The sequence below is a fragment of the Alligator sinensis genome, unplaced genomic scaffold, assembly GCF_000455745.1.
Source record: "Alligator sinensis unplaced genomic scaffold, ASM45574v1 scaffold388_2, whole genome shotgun sequence".
Taxonomy (NCBI): domain Eukaryota; kingdom Metazoa; phylum Chordata; order Crocodylia; family Alligatoridae; genus Alligator; species Alligator sinensis.
In genome coordinates, this window is record NW_005842102.1 from 1,174,810 (window position 1) to 1,195,896 (window position 21,087).

At 47.4% G+C, this 21,087-nt stretch overlaps 1 protein-coding gene across 1 annotated transcript in view; it reads left to right on the plus strand.

Annotated features, from left to right (window-relative positions):
• Positions 1-6,730, plus strand: part of PRRX2 (paired related homeobox 2) — a 10,618-nt gene extending 3,888 nt beyond the window's left edge. The window contains exons 2-4 of the mRNA XM_006024396.2: positions 1,729-1,913; positions 2,328-2,506; positions 4,228-6,730. Coding sequence (XP_006024458.1) covers positions 1,729-1,913; positions 2,328-2,506; positions 4,228-4,363 — 500 coding nt within the window. The 3' untranslated portion in view covers positions 4,364-6,730. The remainder of the gene's footprint in view (positions 1-1,728; positions 1,914-2,327; positions 2,507-4,227) is intronic.
• The last annotated feature ends 14,357 nt before the right edge of the window (positions 6,731-21,087 follow it).

Sequence of the window (21,087 nt, forward strand, 5' to 3'; positions counted from 1 at the left end):
ATATGGCTGGATTGAGGCCAGATTGTCCTCCTGCCCCCCTCCACACAGCCGGATCAGGCCCAGCTGCACCTGTCCAGTATACCAAAAGGGCCTACCAGCTGGGTCTGGCCTATGGACAGACCGAAAACTGTCCATCTGGCCCACAGGGAAAAAAAGTTGAGCACCACTGCTATAGACATATTTTAACAGGCACGAAACTACGTGGGCTGTCTAGAAATGTAACTGCGTTCTATATAACCGCAATTAAAAAGCTATAGGCTGGAAGGAGGAGGAAGGTCCTCTTTCTATAGAACTTAGCAACCTTCATGCTGTAATTTTCCCGTTCAACCCAAGAGCACGATTCACAAAGGCCGCGGGAAGGGCTCATTACAGGCTGCAGGCCCCATCCATCAGAGATGGCTCACAAGCGCCGACTGGGTTTGGTCCCAGGTTCCGCGAAGGGGCTGGGAGAGTAGAGACGTGAATTATTTTTTTTAATTCAGAGGCTCATTCACTCTCTGAAGAAAAACAAAACCAAAAAAGGAGTTTCTCTAAAAGGGGCAACTGTAAAATAGAGGCTGGCAGCACATTTGAGGCTCTCTGCACAATCACCGGGGGAGGGAATTCTCGGAATTTTATTTGTGAGTCTTCAAATGGGAAGCGCAGCGGAGCCCAGATGGCCGTCTCCCGGGTAGGGGGAAGCACGTCCTCCTCGCTCCTTCGGCTCCTGGGTGCACCTCGCCTTTATTTCACGTCGAACCCAAAACACGGCACCTCTCAAAACATCCTTCCCCTGTATCGGGTGTTTGGCCTTTTCTGGCTCCGGGGACTTACGGAGCCTACACGGACTATAAAGCTACGTGTAAGAAAATGATCAGAAAGTGACTGCCAGAAGGTTGTCCCTCCTCCAAGTGCCTGAGGCCTTGGGCAGGTCATCATATACCTCGGTGTAATTTATGCTGGTTTTTGTACGTAGTAACATCTTTCGATGCCGGCATATGGTTCTGTGACCAGCACTACCATAGCCCGCTTACCAAGGAATCGTTCAGTACAGCCAGGGAGGTAGTAATGTGCCACCTCATAACCTCGGATTTTGACATATAGTGCACAAACCCAACGTAACCCTGCTATAAATCAATGGGATGTCATAAAACTATTAACATTTCAAACAATTCAAAAATGCTTTCCCGCCATTAGGTACAAATTGAAGCCAGATGCTTCAGTCATGGAAAGAATAATTAAGCAAGATTTCCAGAAAGAATTAAAAAAAAAACCCCAACAACATGTTCTCCCTTCTAGGCCTCCATAAACAACTGCCAGGACAGGTCTGCATGCACTACCCCCATCTGATGATGTTAGAGACAACGTGAGAATGAATGTTACCCTAACTGAAGCCCACAATTTGCTATATTCAGGTCTGGATCTGTGCCCAAAACCTTTTGCTAGAGAGACGGACCAGTGGCAGACCTAGGGTCAATATTTCATGAGTGAACGGAGATAGAAACAAAGATTACATGTGAACAGCGATCTCAAGGTCTTGGTAGTATTCATTCCCAGCACTGGTTGGCCAGGAGATCATTGACCTTAAAACCTGGATCATCCCCATTCCCGCTGAGTATAAATGCCTGCCCCTCCACTCCCACCCCTCAGAGCATGTTTGTGTTAACAGGGCAGAGAGGGAGTAGCTGGTTTTCTGGAAGTCATTTGTACCCAACCTCTCTGCAATGGTCTCTTTTGAACTTCCCGCAGATGAGAGTCTGAGTCCAAACTGTGGTGCTACCAAGAGGAAGAAGAAGCAGAGGAGGAACCGCACCACATTCAACAGCAGCCAGCTCCAGGCTCTGGAGAGAGTCTTTGAGAGGACACATTACCCAGATGCGTTTGTGCGAGAGGAGCTAGCACGGAGGGTGAACCTCAGTGAGGCCCGAGTCCAGGTGAGCAGAGGTTGCAGGGGGTGGAGAAAGCAGGCCTCCACCTCCTGGCGCAGCCCAGCATTCAGGTCTCACCCTTCCCTGGGGCCACCTGGAGCCTGAGTCTCACTAAAGCCCTGGAGGGGAACAACTTCCACGGGCATGACTGCCCACTCTTACAAACTGTGCCATGGCAGGCAGATGCATTAGTCTCTGATGAAACAGCCTGCATCAGACTCATTCCCAGAGACACGGCAGAGTTGAAGTTGGCTAGGTATTAACCTGGTCCCATGCTCTGAGCAGTCAGACTGGTACATGCACTACTGCACTACTGCTATTTGGAAAGACTGGGCAGATCCCTCTTCTCACTCACACCTCCATGCCCACTCTCTGCCTTCAGTCGGGCTTGGGTTAACAGCGCTGCCTCTCTGCCCCCAGGTGTGGTTTCAGAACAGACGGGCCAAGTTCCGCCGCAACGAGAGGGCTATGTTAGCCAACCGGTCCGCCTCTCTCCTCAAGTCCTACAGCCAAGAAGCAGCCATTGAACAGCCCATGGCCCCCAGGCCAACTTCCTTGAGCCCAGACTATCTCTCCTGGACCACCACCTCCCCCTACAGGTAAGTCCAGACTGCCTTAGCACTGCCTCTCCGTTGGCTCCCAAAGCAACGTACTCCTAACCTGTTTAGAAAGGAGGTGGGGACCCAGTCAAGTGCCAACTCTAATGCCTTTCACCAACATGTAGGAAAGATTGTGGCATGGTCTTAGGCAGATTACTCATCTCTCAAGGGGTGAATTAAACATGCACAGGAAACAGAGAGGGAACAAAGCCCCCAGGCAGCTCCCAATAAAGACAAAGGGATTCTTTCCATGGAGAATAGTGGGCGTTTCAATGGCCCCTAAGAGACCAAGACAGAACGGAAAGCACTTCAGGATTGCCAAGAAGAGCTCCTGCAAATACAGCCGGCACCCAAGGTGGGGGTTCACGACATGGGATGACTACTGAGCTTTGAATATTTATATGCACACAAGAGCGGAAGCCGTAGTTAGAAAAGGAAATGTTCCAAATGTCGGAGCCATGTAGGACTCCCTTGAACCATGGCAGCCTGAGCAGAGATGGGAGCACCAAATGGGGAAAAAGGAAGTTCAGACAGCTTTGCAAGAGATTGTCTCTCCATTAGCCTAGAAACCCTCTATGCCAGGGGCAGCAGGGAAACTCAACCGGGTGAAATTCCTTTTAGGAGGCATTCCGGCAAAATCAGTGGAATTGCACCAAGATTGAGTTTAGCCTATTTTCAATAAGCCTGAACATGTGGATGTTGTGGATTTGAAAGGCAAGTTTGAATCTTACCATTTGATTGTTCTGATTGGGAGAGACTTCAAGGTGAGGAGGTTTATGGGAAGGAGAGGAGTGGGGAGAGGGGAAGAAATTCTGATGAATAAATAAATACCAGCCTCTGATGACTACAAGGATAGAGACATTCAAAGCACCTTGGGTTGTGACAAAGGTTGTTCTACCTTGAATGCATTGCTCTGGCTTTACTTTTGCTAAGGAAAGTTTATTTTATAAAAGGAAATTTATTTATTTTAAATCACCAGGCTTCTCGCTCTTGGGTTCTCTGTTAGGCTCAAGGATGATCTAAAAACCATCGGAAACATTTGCCATAACAAGTGTCCTTTCCTTTCCCGTATGTGCTTTGAGATGGTTGAGTGAAGGTCTTTGCAAAGCACCTCATCACCCCACATGGTATGAGTGCAGAATACTAGCATGGAGACGGTCATTTTCTTTAGAGCTGATTTGCTTTTGTGTCTGGCACCTATTTGACTCTTGTGCCATCAGCCGCTGCAGGACAAGTATCACTCTTCGACTGCCATTCAGTGCTTAACTGACGGTGGGTTTCCCTGAGCTGCAAGATTTGAACTTCCAGGCATGTCCTTGTTGGGTTCTTGTACTGACGTCCATCCTAAATTCTAGGGGTGAGGTCTTCTGCATGAACCTATCTCAGACTTACTCTCAAAGCTCCAGGGCAGGAAATTTAATCTCATTTAAAACTGATTTCCACAAGTTGATTGCTTTAATTTAGCAGCATAAAAATGCCAAGATGCTGCTACTGTTGTGGGAGCTGTTTATGATTAGGAAGAGCTAGTTGGTTCTGAGAAGCTGGCGGGAAGAAGCCAAGTGCCTGACAACTGAAAATTAAATTAATCAAAGAGTGGGATGCTGTTCCAGCTTTGCTCACACCACCACGGCTGAGGCTTTCCTGTAGCTCATCAGAATCTCATGACCGGTTTTGTTTAATTTGCTCCTCTCTTCTCCTGTTCCCACCCACTATCCTTGTAGCCCAGTGCCATCCTACAGCTCCAGTGCGCCGACCACACCTGTCCAGGGGGTGAACATGGCCAACAGCATTGCCAGCCTGCGCCTCAAAGCCAAAGAGTTCAGCCTGCATCAGAACCAGGTGCCCACTGTGAACTGACTGCACAGCCCCAAAAACTGGGACAAAAATGCCAACGTGCCTTCCCTAGCAGGGAGAGCTCCTTCCCAATCCTGCAATGCCAGTTTGGATGACCTGTGCCAATCTAGACCAGAACACTAGTGCCACTCAACCAAAACTGATTCCACTACCAGCATCTGCAGATGCCACTCCCATGCCCTCTTTTCTCTGTGCCTTTTGAAGGCAGAGCAAGTTGCAATCTGGCTTTGGTAAGTGGTGTGCAACTGTAGACACATATGGAGTAAATTTGCTTCCCCCCCATGATAAAGGATACACACACCCATACACCCTGACACTTCAAGAATATAAAGACTTGCCAAGTTTACATGAGTTTGCTTCCAAACAGGGAAGGATCTTGGACCACTGGATTTGACCGATTTGAGTATCTTGCCTGGACAGTCAAAGAGAAGTTGAGTATCTTCCTACTCCAGGGACATGGCATTTTGCAAAGGATCACTAAAATGCATAATGTCCATTATATAGTCCCTTTTTCTTCAGTGGTCACTAAGCCATGATTGTTCAGCAGTCGCATATGTAGCCAATTCACATTAGACACCAGCACGCCCAAGACTGATGTATCTTCTCACCTCTTTTTACATCACCAGACTGCAATGCTTGCAAGAGAGAGAAACTTTGGCAGATGGAACTGTGCACACCTGCTGTATATATTCATTATCTTGACCCTGCATTGTGCTTTGTACATTTAGGAATAGCCAGCGGCCCATGTCAACGCGAGATACATACCACCAGCCTTAACTAGTAACCAAAGGGAACGAGGATGGCTTGAGTATCCAGAAGGACTCACTCCATCAGCTACCTAAAAATCTCATTAGTTAGAGTCTTGCAGTTTTCTGAAAGTCAGCAGTTGCTCTGTACTGTTTGGTTAAGTCCGTGAACTCACAAAAAACCCTAAAGGGCTTCAGGTGCTTGAACTCTCCCAAGGAAAAAGAAAAGAAAATCTGTGAGCTTTAGCTGAATACCCAGTTGTCAAATCTCTATGCAAACAGTACTAAAGCCAGCCTCCTTCAGAGGCACAGCCTCCCTTACAGAACTGCATTCCCTGGATGCGGTCAGTGGCCCAAGCTTGTAAATTAAATTCCTTCAGCAGAAAGTGGCTGGGTTTCCCCTTTTCCCCACCTCTTTTTTTCACAAGGGGGCCTTTCAACCCAGTATCATCTCCCCAAACTGTTCAGTCCCTCCTCCCCTTGTCCCCGTTGTGAATTTAGACTTATCGTTAAGTCTATCAGTCTATTTAAGACCAAACATGGCAACTTCTGAGGCACCTTCGTGAGACTCTGCTCTATTGTAAGTGCAGGCATTTTGTCTTAGCTCATTCTGTAGAGTCCAAATGTCCAGGTACCTCACACTGAGGCATAAAACCCAACATTGGCAGTAGTTACAGATGAGAAAAAGTGCCAGGAGAACAGCACGTGCACAGGAAGAGAGATCACCCATAAAGATAATCTTATTTCTCCCTTGCCTCCCCCGCTCATTGCTTCTCTGTGAGCATCCTCTTATTTAATGAGTCTTTGGCTGGAGCCCAGTACACTAACTAACAACAGGAATAATCTCAGAACCAACTGTTTCTCCTCCACAAATACAGGTGCTTGAGCTAAATGAGAGTCCCCCATAACCTGTAGCATTGCTAGGGTTTGCATCTGGTTTAGCTACAGTAGGACCATGCTCTCATAAGCAGTCCTGAGCTTCCGTCCAGGGCAGGAGAGAGAAAAACTGTAGCTCCTCTGTAACACCTTGCTGTGAGGTCTGCAAAGGCTTAGATCTTCTGGTTGAACCAGCAGGGACATATTGGGTTGGAGGTTCCTTGTCAGACTGCCCCAACACAGGGAAGAGGTTTCCAAAATTAAGATGGCGACCCATCAGGAGGATTAGCTTTAATTGAACTAAAGGACCTGAATTTCCTGTTGTCATAGTGCTGTCAACAGCACCAACCCTACTCAAACGATGAGGCAGCTCTGGAGGTTCACCAAACAAATCGTAGGTCCATGGAGAGCCTTCCTTATGCTGCTGCCAAAACCACTCGAGGCTGCGCATCCCCTGTAATGACACTTTATTCAATTCCAGCAGTTGTTTACACACTTATTAAGCAGCCATTGTGTTAGGGGGATGCTGAATTACTCCCAGAATTAAAAGGTGAACATAAGTGACCTAGAAGTATGTATTCCTTCGGCTTTCAATGGGACTCGTGTACCAGCGACACTTGAGCAATTTTGAAATCCTCTTGCACTAGGTCCTTAACAAAGCTAAAGGGTGCCATAGGCATGAAAGGCCAGATTTCAAACAAGCCCTGCTCCTGCCTGGACATCAAAAATAACCAAGATTATTTCTATGGCTCCCCTTTTTGTTGAAATTGAGCTTTACAGAAGCTGTTATGCTTTGATCATTTTTGTTGCACTTGAGCTTTACAGAAGCTGTTATGCTTTGATCCTCACAATACACCTGCAAGACAGGGTTATTATCCCCAATTTGCAGATAGGAAAGGAGGCACAGGGCATTGAGAAGGTATCACTTCAATGGCCTAGCTAACACAATGCAGGGTATGTTCACACTGAAGCCCAAGCCCTGCACTATTCCCCTGGTCCCTGATATTTCTCTTTCGAAATGCAATTCCAGGTTTTCCAAAATCACCACAGTGAGCTCTGGACTCAGGCATTCATAGGATATGGCTAAAACACTGAATAGCAGGTAGGAAAAATTTGGTCTTGAGCTCTTAGAAATCTCTATCTCCATGAAACCAAGTAAGCTCCTTAGATTTCTCAGTGCAATGCCCTGTAGATAGGATTGTCTCATTCACATTCCCGTGACTGTTGCATACCTTGTTCTATGACTTAAGGATGCATCTTGGGCAATTATTACACCCCTGGTTGTTTCAGCCATGTCTCAAAGACCAAATAACTACAGCAGAAAGGGCACGGTTTCAAGGGGCAATTATTTAGCTAGCGGGAAAAAGATCTTTTCCAAGCACTTAGGAAATAGCTGTGATGCTTCGTGCTAACCTACGAGTGTATGCCAGCGAAACAGGGGTCAGGTCCATTGGCACAAGCCAAGAGTTCAGGAGTAGAAAAACTATTAAAGGGCAAACAGAGCAAGAATGATCCAAAGTATATGTGGATGCAGGGCCATTGCTTTGGGTGAAGCTCCCACTGCATTCGTTCCAGGTTAATGCTAGAAGCCACTGCAACAGCGCAGGACAAACAAGCCGGTGATTGAAATTCCACTTTACCCCCAAGGAAAAGAAGTTCTTAGCCAGGGAGCACCATATTCCCAGCACCAGAGCATTCACCAGCGAGTGAGCCAGCCCTTCACTGAATAACGGTAAAGGGAAGATCGTATTAAGACCTCACGGGCTAGCGAAGACATGGATTCATTGTAGATAAAAAGCCCACCATGAGAAACTTCGCTTGAGGGCTGGAGGAAGGGAAATTATGAAGCTTTCATTCCCATGGCAAGCACAGGGCTCTTTGTCAGTTATACAAGATAAAACCACAGGGATATAAATGTCACTCCCTCTTTGCGAACATTAATGAAAATAAACCCGGTTAATAGTTTGCAGATGCTGTTTCTGTAAACCTAAAAAAAGAAGGGAATAAATATTTCTTTGCAAAATAGATATATGTATATATATTAGAAAACATTTGCTCTTAATCTTACAGTCCCTTCACTTGCTGCGCAATCTTGGCAGCTTATCTAAGATTGTCAGTCGCTGTTAAAGCATTACGGAGACAAGATACAAATTGCCTCGGTGCAGCAATACCAGAAACTAGGGATCATCGTAATCTAAGCTTGCTCTCTCCCTTTCTATTTGTACATTTCAATTACTTGTAATAGGATCTATGGTGGATTTTTTTTATTTTTATTTTTTGCATGTCTGCGTTGGGGTTTTGGGGGTTTTTTTTTTTATGTTTTTGTAAAAACAACTCTTGTGAAATAATTGAGAAATAAATATTTTACTGAGTAGTTCAGTGTCTGGATACGCAAAGGTGGAGCCAGTTTTTCCAAGTGTTGGCTCTGCTGATGCTGGTGTGATGCCCACAGCTGAGCTGGGGGAAGGTGGGAGAAAGAACTTTAGCTTTCTTGGGCATGGACCAGTATTAGGAGGGGAAATCACAAATAGGAGCCTTTAGTAGCATGAGATAGCTGCTTCCATCCTCTCCTTGGCACTCATCTGTTCAAGCACCATCAAGGGTTAATTCAACCACTGTGCCATTGCCATTATTACAGAGTGCTCTACGAGCTCCTTCCCTTGGAGGCTACATAGGCAGTGCTGGGGAGGGGGATTTTACCATCTGCTTTGCAAAGCCTGGCTCAACACGGCAAGTCAAACACAGGAAGCAGATAGCCCAAGTCCTGTTCGAACCACCAGAAGAGTTGACAATTGACCCTGCCTTCTCTTAGGAAGTCGACCCCTCCCTCAAGTACGTGGCTGATTCCACGCTAATGGTTCCCTTTAGGTCAGGTACCAAGATAACTCTAGTGATGGGAAGCTGAGCCTGGTTTCCAGTCTCTAGCCCTTAATACTGATGGTTTGAAGCCATGCACTCCAGCACAGACCTGGAGCAGCTTGGTAGGCCAGGCCTCGTGGCACTGAAGCAATGCGCAGGACCCTCCTCGGGCACACTGCAAGCCTTGTTCAGGAGGAATGAAAGCACACGGTGGAGACAGAGCTGCCCAAGGTCTCCCCTGACCCACCATGGTCTTGGCTACAGTTGAGTGGGAGCGTGGGGAACTGCAACCTTCCTGCCAATGCATTTACTGGAATTCCTCAAGCTAAGAGGCTTTCAAGCCTCTGCATAGTTTTTGTCCAGAGGGAATAGAAACTTGCACCCAGAGACGCAGAAAGCTGCTTTTATGAAGGCTCCTGCACTGCAGTTACTTTCTGGGCCCTGCCAAAGCCTGATTATTTCATTACGTCTCACAGCGCAGTAAGTGCTGGTTGGGTTTTTTTTCCTAATAAAAATACCCCAAGCGTCTGATGGGACTGAGTATTGTCAGAGCCAATAGTATTTGCTCTAGGCAGGCAAAGCCCCATGCCTTAATTCTATGTGAAGGGGAAAAGACCCATGATTGCCCCCCGGTATGATTACTACTCCTCTCCCATTACAAGGACAACAACGCCTTGCCACAGCCCTCGCCCTGCCTCAGCGGCTCCTGCCTAGGAGGTTGCCCCAGTGTTATGTTAACATGGTCCTTACACCCTAGGAGCACCTGGCAGCAAGGAGCCCAGGAGAGCACAGAGCTGACGCTCACTATCAAGTCACCTTCCTTTCCTGTTTGCCGAGCACTGCCCATGAGCAGAGAAGGACTGGAGCGGTCGCACGGAGGCCTGCATTCTGGATACCACGGAGCTGGGGGCAGTTTGGGTGCAAGGGGTTTGGGCCAAGGAGGAAACCAGTTTAAAATCTTCTACCTCACTCCTGACCGTAAAACACTTCCACTGCACGAAGAGCTTGGGGGAGGCAGGTTTAGTAACAGACTATGAATAAAGTCCTTTTCTGCCAAATCACCAGTTCAATTTTAGCCTGGCGCAGCTGTAACCAGGGATGAAACCTGTTAACAAATGATTGGTGCTTGGGCCCAGCAGATGCATGTTCTTGTTACAGTCCTCCCCTCCTCTCCTTCCCCCATTGCCTCTCACTGGCAATCACAGCACAGAGGCCCCCGCAGATTCACTGGGTAATGACAGCTCCTGCTTAAAACATCAGGTAGGTTAGTGGGACAGCACCTGGGGCTGTGCTTTCCTGCTTGGAGGAGAAACATTCACTCTAGAAATGAAGTTGGGCGCTCTCTGGTGTCACGTGGGTGCACAAACGCAGTGCTGGGCTCACAGAAGCCGCCTGCCTTTCAAATGCATCCAGGTGGGTACTGGCAGCATCAGCTGGCGAGCTTCCGGGTCCATCGATTCAGCAACGAGTGTGAAGGCATGCTCCCCGAAGGATGGATTGGATCAGCCTTGGTTCAGCTCTGTTCTGAAGAAGGCTGTGCAGCCTTTCAATCAGGGAGCACAAGGCCAAGGCACTGCTACCTTTGAATGGCCAGGCTGAGAGGAAAAGAGAAACCACCCACAAGGGGTGTGGGAAGAATGGGGGAGCTCTCCACACTGAATTTCCATATTCACTCCAGATTCCTACTAGTCCAAGTTATTCAGTTACCCAAACTAAAGCATGGCCATGGGCCTCTTGTTTAGGGTGACGTACCAAAGGACAACACCACCCTACCAGCTCAATGTGGAATGAGTTATCCAAAGCAGACCATGCCTCATTCTCAGCTTTGCTCTTACCAAGGTCCACTAAGGGGTTTTTTGCAAGTTTGCAGATTCATCTCCTTCATTTCCCAGCCAAGAACACAGAGAGAGGCACCATCCATCTCAACTCCAGTTACCCAAGACATTTGCTGCATGAGATGACTCCCCACTGATCAGACACAGCTTGAAAAGTCCACAGCTAGTTCTGATAAGAGGCCCTTTCCAAGTGTTCCTCCCATGTCCCTAGGACAACAGTCCATCTTTTCCATTTATCCAGAGGAGCTTAGTTCTGATACAGCACATGGAACCCAATTTCTCCTTTGGTTAGCTCAGTGCAAGCCCATGGGATTCAACCAGGCCTTCCATATCTTGTGTGTCTCATCAGATTCATAATGGAGGCAACAGGCTAAAGGGTTACAGCTGGGGTAGGAGTTATGCAGAGACATTTCTAGGAAGCCACAATTTTTCTTGGAGAAGCTGAGAAAGATGCAAGATGATCACAGGATTTTCTTTCTAAAGGCAGAGGGCCATGGGGAAGCCACAGCCTTCCTGGCTTTCTAGCATAAGACGACACAAACTCCTTTCAGAGACAACTGCAACAAACCTGTGAGTGGCAAAGACTTTGTGGCTGCTGTACTGCCCACACACACAATCATTACAGTAACTTTAGATTAGCCATCTAGATTTTATTCCTTTGTTAGCTTGGGTCATGGAATTGATCCGATGGCCCTGCTGTGAACGTGCCATTATGAGCTCTTTACAGAAGGGCACCTTGAAGTCGGCATCTGCTAAATAGAGAGCTATTTGCTGACTTCTGCTAAATAGAGTGCTATTATATGAATGGGGCCTTTGATTAATCAGAGGGTCTGTTACCTTTGATACCTTCATGCTTCCTACCAGTCTGTCCTCCTGACCTCTTCAATCTTTTGAGAAGAGGAGCAGGGAAGGAAAAGGCGGGAAGGGGAGAATGCATTGTAAAAACCTCTTCTCAAGGGGGAACCCTCTGCACTTCCCCCCCATAGCTGTTCGGATGTTTATAGGTGTGACAGATCAGACCAGCAGCACTTCAAGGCAGTTTGCCACTACAAAGAATTTCCAGCCAAAAGAATAAAAGTAAGAGACCTTTTTGTTATATCCCTTCCAGAACAGCAAAGCCACAATGCATGTCCTGAATGTACGACAATGCATGCATGTTGGCAGCAGAGTCATATGGGTAGATGGCAACTTCCACTTCCCTTCATTTCTTCACATTACAGAATCCTTCTCAGACCCATCCAGTTGCTGCTGTACTTTTAAAAAGTTGCGTTAGAAAAGCATATCACTGCAGCATTGGCCAGCATTTCACCACCAACTGCATGTGTATTGTGGTAGCACACAAGGGTCCCAGCCGCGGATGGACAAAAAGATGCTCCTGGCTCAGAGAGCTTCCAGTCTATAAGACAAGCCAACAGGTGGGTACCAACAAGGAAGTCAGGAGGCAATAATGGTCAGCACGATAGACAGTGGTCAGAGCACTTCAGCTGCCTCACCATTGTCAAGTTTTTCACGCCACTTAGCTACCGCTTTGTAACCACTGAGCTGCTAATTAATAGATTTAAGGCCCATTATGGTCATCCCCTCTGACCTCATGCCTAACACCAAACAGAGTTTCACCCAGTAATTTCTTGCATTTAGATCCAATAACTTGTGGCTGAACTAGAACATCTCTTTTAGAAAGATATCAATCTTTCCTTAAAGACTCAAAGTTGGAAAACCCACCACATCTACTGGTAGATTGTGCCAATACTTGGTTATATTCTTTACATTAAAATAGGTACCTTATTTCCGAGGTGAATTTTTCTAGTTTCAGCTTTTGGCTGTTTCATCTTGCCATGCCTTAGCTACATAGCATCTAGCTGATAATTGCTTCAGCAACATTTTTTTTATTTGGGGAAGATGTCAAAAACAGCCAGTGACCCATCATGCCAACTGAACGGTCTCTGTTCAGGAACTCCTCCCGTAGAAAAGTGGAATCCTGACAGAGCAGAACTGTGCCCAGAAGGGGTTTGCCTTCCTCTAAAAGGGTTTGTTTTTTAATTTTTTCCATCAGCAAACTGAAAATGCCAAAACAAAACAATTTTAAGCTGAAAACTGACTTTTTTTCTTTGTTTGGGGCTAAAAACTGAATTTTGGGGAGGTTTGTAGGTGATGGGAGAAGTAGACGTTTTCTAAACAAATTTTTCTTAAAAGCTGTTTTCATCAAAAATTTCTACTGTCACATTTGTCCATTGGCATGGTACAGCAGGCCTGCTAACCTGGTTTTAGTTCCCGAACATGAACTCTGTGGCCATCTCGTGGCAAAACAATTCTCAGTTCATGCCTCTGTCTGCTGGATACTTCTCCCTCTTGTGGCAAAACAAAGGCCTGCAAAAATTGCAAAATCCATCCTGATACCTCCTTTTCTGATGATCCAGAAGCAGGAGCACACATGTGAGCAGGTGTGCCTCCCCAGCTCTGCAAACCTACAGGCTCCCGTCTCTATTTATGCTGCTGACTGCCCTGCCCCTGATACCCGGCCAGTAACCGCTCACTTTTCAGCAGCTGAAATCTGAAACAAACTCCTCAGGAAAAAAAGACAAAGGGCTGATCTGCTATCATGAAGCTCTCAGGCAAATTGCAATATCCGTTTTGGGGGGTGAGGAGGTAGACAGGGGCCAGAGATAGAGCCATACTAAGCTATCAAAATCCCATATGCTGTACCTACCGGCAGGACATCCTCACCTTCAGGAAGTCTATTTTAATCCACATAAAAAGCGGAGTCACTTAGGGTGCGTCTACATGAAATGTTTACTGCAGAGTAGATTAATTAAATGTTGCATGTCTACACATGCACCCCTATTAGGCTGGAGTAAACTAATTAACGCCGCAGCAGGATAGTATTTGTATTTACAAGTGCTATCCTTCTGTTGAGTTGTTTTTTTTTTACTCCAAAAGCAGCGCATGTGAAGACACTGCCCTGCCTGGCTGGGGCATGAGGGTGCTTCAGTGCAAGGCATCCTTGTGCCCCAGCAAGCCCCTCCACAGCACGCTTAGCTGGGAAAAAGCAGCCCCAGGTTGGCAGGCTGACCCCCAGGGCCGCCTGTAGGGCTGTGCGAAGCTTTGAGTGGCAATTTGATTTAGAGGAGATTCGGCCTGATTCGGTGGCTGAATCAGGATCAAATCAGGGGACCAATTTAAAAGGTCCGAATTGATTCAAAGCTCTCTGAATCCTCAGAAGATTTGGAGAGCTTTGATGATTCGGGCAGTATGAACGGCGCGTGCCCCCAGCAGCTGGGGGGGGCATGGCGGCAAGCAGGAGAACTCCTGCAGCCACTGCCATCAGCATTGGGGCGGGAAGGGCTGACTAAGGGTTGGCGACCACCCGCAGACACTGCTGGCAGTGGTGGGGTGGCAAGCGGGTGGTTGCAGGGGGTTAACATGCACCCCCCACGTGTCACCCCTGCGGGCAGTCCCCGGTGGCTGCAGCACGGAGCTGCAGCTGACTCCAAGCTGGTAAGTACTAGGGGTGGGGGAGGAGACCATGGGGGGGCCCCTGCCAGCCCCCCAATCCCCCCGCCCCACCAAGACTGTCCCGCCGGCCAAGCTCCCAGTGGTTTAAAGAAAAGCCCTGGTGCTCACCAGGTGCTGCCAGGCATGGGGGCAATCCCTGCTGCCCCGCACTGCATGGGGGGGCTCTACCACAAGGCCCCCAAACTCCCCCTCACTCCCCCATTGCCACCACAGCTGCCCTGCCTGCGCCAGCTTCAGTCCTTTAAGAAAAAAGAGCCCCAGGCTTACTGCTCCTGCAGCGGCCTCGAGGGGGCTCGTGCAAAGCCCCACCCCTCCGTGGCACAGGGCAGTGGGGAATCGCCCCCACCGGTAGAAACGGTGAGCTCATGCAGTCCCCCATGCAGCATGGGGCAGTGGGGGGCAGCGGGGGTTGCCCTCCCACCCAGCAGCAGCTGAATCTCTGAATCAGAATTGACCGAAGTAATTCGGGACAGTGATTCGAATCACCGAATTGAATCACTATCCCCCGAATCCAAATCCAAAGTGAATACTAGCTGCTTCGCACAGGCCCGGCCTCCTGCCAACCCAGCTCAATGTGCTGGTATCATGGGTGCACCTGGGAGCAATAAGCCCTGGGCAATAATGCAAAGCAATAAACTCAGGAGTTTAATTGCATATGTAGATACACCCAAAGATGCCCTTTAACCCAAAGGCACCATCTTATAACATCATCAAGACTGAATCCAAACTACGCTGCTGACCATTAATACTCACGATTGAGTAGAAATAAAATCTAGTAGAAATGTTTCCCACTCCATTTATTATTCTTCAAGGCAGAAAGTACAGGCTTTCATATCAAATATAGCACCCATAACTGTATATTAGCTCCTCTTCCAGCTTTTCCCATATGCCTGGCTTTCTCTCACAAATCAGTCACCTTCACTGGCTAGGTATGCAGTTCCTCAACTCCAGAGGACCTGTAGCTACCTGCATGGGATTTTCATCCTTGAAGAGCTGGGTTCAGGTCCTGGTGGGATTCAGTAAGCTAGAGGCTTGTTGCCATCTCGATTTTATTGGAACTTCTCTTTCACTATCAGTAAACCACCATCTTGTTTGCACACTGGTCAGGAGTGTCCCAGAGCTAGCACTCCAACGCAGAACTAAGGTGGTTGGAAAGAACTCAGTGAGGGAAGCCGAAGGCTGGAAGAGCAGGTGGTGATACCAGGCACAAGGGGTGCATGAATAAAGCTAGAGAGAGCATCTCCTCTCTGCAGACTGCCACCTTGATGGGGTAGAGGGGCTTGCATGTACCAATGACCCTAAGAGCAACACCTTCAGGAGTCTTGTACTCCTGGTAGGGTAACCCCTGGTGATGCTCATCCACAACCGTTGGCCACATGGCATCGGTCTTTTCAATCTCCCCCAACCTGTGCCAAAACTGGAGTTACTTTGGCCTCAGTTGTGGAACTTCAGTGTGCTGATAGCATGCACGACAGCAGCATAAATCGAGGAAGACCTACGAACAGCAGACCTTAACTGCTTCTCTCAAGCATACCAGTACCTGGGACTGACCCTCAACATTGGAAAAACAAAAGGTGCTTCACCAGCCTGCTCCAAGCCGATCAACTCCCCTAGCAAAGATCCTCATCGACAGACAGGAGCTGGTGAATGTCGAATACTGCATACCTCGGGAGCCATCTCTCAAAGAAGGCCAACATAGACAAGGAGATTCAGCACAGGATCCAATGTGCCAGCTCTGCCTTTGGAAGACTGAATCATTGGTGTTCAATGATCATGACATCAGGACTTGACCAAAGCTCCTACTGTCTAAGGCTGAGGTGATCCCAAATCTTCTCTATGGTTGTGAAGCTTGGGTGACCTAAAGGGACCACCTGAAAAGCCTGGAACGCCAATCACCAGCACTACCTCTGGAAGATCCTTGGCATAAAGTGGGAGGACTGTCACACAAATACCAATGCCTTCACTGATGCCAACAACACCAGTATGGAAGCATCGATCATTAAACACCAGCTGTGACAGACATGACCCTATGTGCACATGTCTGATGTATGCATGACAAAACAACCGCTACCCTCCCAGCTCAGCCATACAGGGGCCAGAAGAAACACTTCAAGGACATCCTCAAGGCAAACATTAAGAAGTGTGTCATTGACACCACAAATTGGGAAGAACTAGCCCAGGACAGGACCACATGGTGATGCCTTGTGAGAAGGCTCATCTTACTTTGAGGAAAACTGCCTTGCCCTAGAGGCAAAAAAACAACCCTCCAACAGAAACAGAAGGAAAGGAAACAAGACCGCGAAGTCTGTGGTCCAACCCTCCTTTTACCCACCACCTGTGGCGTTTGCCAGAGTCTGTGACTCTATGATCAGCCTTTTTGGCCATCGACAGACTCATCTACAACCCTTTACTTAACCTGTGGGAGCAATCATCCTAGACCATGAGGGAGTGCTGATGACAGGAGAGCAAGTGTGAGTGGGCAGAGGCAGTAGCGTGACACCAAACCATGCAGATCCTCATACAACTAAGTGAAGTCTCCATTCACTGCTCTCTAGTCATTGCTGAACTTTCAAAGAATCATTAGCCACGGCATACCACCGCATACAAGCCAACCTGAAAGCATGTTGGTAACCTCAAAGCTCAGTTGGTGAATAAAGGTGGCTGAGCCCATTCCAACAGAGGATGCGTTTGTCTACCAGACGAGGGTGCTATAACATTGCACACCTCTAGTTGCTAACTCAGAAGGCTGAGAGGCACCTCAGTGGGTTTTGCAAGAACTTGTCTCATCACTGCACTTCACCTAGAAAAATAAAGTGAATATTACGTGACCAGCACTATGAAGGCAACAAGCTCTCTGCTACCACTGGTATCTAGTGACTCCAGTCCAATACTTCATCTTCCACTGAGAAATATTTCCCTTGAAATCTACAGCCAACTAAATATGGACTTGTGTCTAGTGCAGCATTTCACAGCTTTTTCTAGCTGATGAAGGAAAAACCTTCACAACTCCCTTGCATTTACTATAAAAAGCAGGAAAAAATAGAGGTAGCACAATAATGATATAAAGTTGGTGGTATAGGTTTATGGAGACCATTTGTTCTCGGAAGGCAAAAATATTACTTATATCAACACAGTGCCCAAGAAATCACCGGCACAGACCAGATCCCCCTTGTCTACCCATTAAATATCCACTGCTTTGTTTACAGGCAGCAGAGGTGAAATGTGTTACAAGTCATCAAGGAAATGCATCGGGAAGGTGTAAACGAGCCTCCAGCCAGCCCAGGGACTTCCGAGTTTTGCATGGGAAGTGCCAGCTTCTGTGCAAGGTACAGAACGCTCCTTCGCATCACCCAAAGAGAAAATCTTTGCCTATTGCCACCTAGTTTATATCCTTGATACTGCAGCAGGCTCCACCTGGTTTTCCACACACAATCTTAGAAGCATATATGGGAAAAGACTGCTTTCACAGCAGGATGAAGCCTCTAGTATTTGAAGGTGGTGGCTTTCACTTTGCGCCAGGCACCTGCTTATGGAGAGGGTGTTACATGATCTTTTCTTTTCAGCCTATACCCGGATGGTAACCTAGATGTTTGTTTAAAAAAACCTTTTGAAAAGGAACATTACACCTTCTGGTAAGCTGAAGCTGAACCCAGGAAGATGTGTGCATTTCAGAGAGACGACCCCTAACCATAACCAACACAGGGGCAGGGAGTTGCCCATGACAAGAGGAAGTTGGGGTGTACCAAAGTGACCAACTCCATAGGTAGCCACAGATAGGCAGGGCATCGCATCACTGGACTCTGCTCCTCTTCCAGGTTTATTTGTGGGTTTTCCTATATTGCAAAACCACTGCAGGTGTTGGGTGAGAGAAGATCATTCCAGGGGTCAACAATGTAGTTGCACATTTTCAGAGCTAAAAAAAGCTCTAGTCACTGCTCTCATTTTAACCTATCCATAGTTCAAAGCCTTATTCCTCCTGGGTATAGATGCTAATGCTTAGTGTGGGAATAGTGTTGACAAAAAAAGACCCTACAAAGGACTAAAGCGGGTGGGGGCTTATTTCAGCAAAATATTTCCAGAAAGAAAGGAATGCACCACCCAAAAGGAACTGCCAGTGGTCATAAAATCTGTGACCCGTTTCCGTCCATGTTTGCCTCATGGTCACAACAGTCCCCGCATCTCTGCAGCAGCTCTTTAGATTCAGCGATCCTGATGGGCAACTTGCCAGGAGGCTTAAAAAAATGGCAGTGCTGTGATTTCCCAGGCAATCACACACACACTTGGGCATGAGCAGTTGGCTGTCTGCACAAGGCAGCAGCATCTATGGCAGCAGCAAACCTCCCTGAATTCTGCACTGGATTTGGGGTCCTTGGGCGAGGTTCACATGAACCAAAGGGCAGACTGACTCAGAAGTGCTTGGGCAGGTTGGTAAGATTCTAGGGATCCAAAAGACCCATAAGAGAAATAGCCAAAACAGCTCCCAGATGCCTTCTTCTCTTCCCACCTGGAAGAAGTTGGGGGCCACTATCTTAAGGCTTCACTGAGATGAATCAAGCTAAAGCACCCAACTCCATCCCACTTCCAACTGAAATAACCTTCAAGGCCTGAATTCCAGCAAGCCACTCAGGATCTAGGGCTCTGCTCCACAATCCTTTCCTACTGGGATAATCCTAGGACTTCCAGCAGAGACCACTTTCTCGTGGTCTCTACCACAGCCAAATGCAGGACCACAATCTACTAGGCGATGGGAGAGACTAGAACAGAAAAGGAAAAAAAAAAAAGGTCTATGTCGAGTGGATGAACATGCCTTGATACTTGAGCAGTACAGTTCAACAGGTCACATCTTGGGACAGGTCAGATAGACCAGCTCACCATCATGAAGCCCAGCTGTTAGAAGCCCACCTCCTCCCCTCCCAACAAGACAAACATAACATTTGAAAATTTGCCTTGTGGCTTGGGTGTGGGGGTTTTGAGCCTTTAGGGTTCATAGTTCTATGCTCTTTTCTGCAGCCAGTCTAGCAGGAAATTTACTTTTTAAAAGAGCTGATTTGCATGTTATCACATGGCCCCAGCAACAAGACTTGAACAAACACCATATGTCTGCTACAAGTCAAGAACATTGACAAATTGACACAGTGCATTTGTACATATTCCAGCTACTACCTCTCCCCCCAGACAATCCTGGTAGCATCCTTATGAACCAAATGGGCCAAGATCTCTGTTTTAGCTAACACTTCCGGCTGCCAAAGTAGCACGTGTTTTTGTAAAGCTGGGTCAGGACTGAAAATAGAAACCAGCTAAAATAGATTGCTTGCCCATCCCTGAAACAGATAAGTTAAAGCAAAGAGAAAGGTGGTGGTGGTAGCAGTAGAGGAGAAGGACAAATGCTTCTTCCTTGAATTCATTTCTAATAGGAGACAGACAGAGATCAGAGCTCCCAGTCCAGCTAGAAGAAACTATTACCCCCTACTTGAACCCTCCTGTCTTCCAGACTGCCTATACTCCATCTCCAGCTCTGATGATGGCAGCAGCTGGTGGAGAAGAGTTAAAGCCAGCTCCTGCCTGCCCCTTGTTTGCCATGGGAAGAGAGAAATGACTTACATTTCCTAGGCCCAAATCCTCACACCTGAAGAACACCCCATCCTAACAGGATAAAGGAATCTCATCCAATTATAAAGAAAGATGCAACAGTCAGTAGCAACTTTGTGCCAAAAGTGTCCATGTTAGGGCTATGGCTCTGCCAGAAAAACAGGAACAGTATCGAGAAGCATACGGGGAAGAGAGCTCCTTTAAGAGGCCACCATTGCACTGAAGCTGGCAGGAGCCACACCTCAGTGACCACCTGGCCTCTACATGTATCAGCACAGTCTGCTTTCCTCCAAGTGTGTCAGATTACCTTGCAAAGTGCAAGCCTTCCCAGAAGAGCACTGTAGGCATTCGTGTGATTCAGAGAGACTTATATCAAAGCAGAAGAACAGTACAAGAAAGGAGAGAACAGGTAGGATTGGTTTTTATTAGGAATATAGACTACTTACCTATGTTGCATATGCAAGGAGGGAGACAAATGTACATAGGTTGCAGGCCCTTCATTGGGCTACATATATCATACAAAGTTGAGACACAAGAACGCCCAGGTAAGTTTATTAAATGACAAAGGTGCAGGTTACAGGCCCACATGTGCACAGTGAGCAAGACTCTCAATGCCTTTAGTTTCGGTGCTGGACAGACCTTTGAGGTGGCATTAGGAACACAAGGTTGGCTGGACCTTCCTGCACCAAGGAATGAAACCTTGCCACGGATCTGACCTTCAGACGGAAAGAGTTGATCTACTCAAACCCAGAGATGCGATCAACATACCTGGAAGAGCTTTTCTCTCTTGAGCTCAAGTACCAATGACAGCACAATCAATTTAAAAAAAACTCTCCAAGCTGCCTGCTGGAAAAAGAGGTGGCATTTGCTTATTATGTTGCTTCAAGTCTAATACCTTCTGGAGCTGCTTTCACCACCTGGCGAACTCATAGCTGATGAGACTCCTTGCTGTTATGGAGAGCTTCTCAACAGAAAAAAAAAAACAGGTGAAATGGTGTGGCTTGTGCTGTTCTGTTCCCAGTTAGGAGACGTCCGTGTTGTCTCCTATTAAAATACATCTATCTTTCTCCTGCACTGTCAGGGAAGTTCTCATAGCTGCTCCTGGCCCAGCAGTTTGATGAGCTCTCCCTTCCTCCTTCCCACGCACTTATTTTCAGTGACGTCTGGAAACACCAACTGATCCTCCTGCCATTAACACGTCATTTAGCATTTGCTCCATTTTGGAGGAACGAGGGAATGGATAAGAACCAAGTCGCAATGAATTTCCTGACTAGTAGTATGCTGTTCAGCCTAGAGAAACAAACAGGGA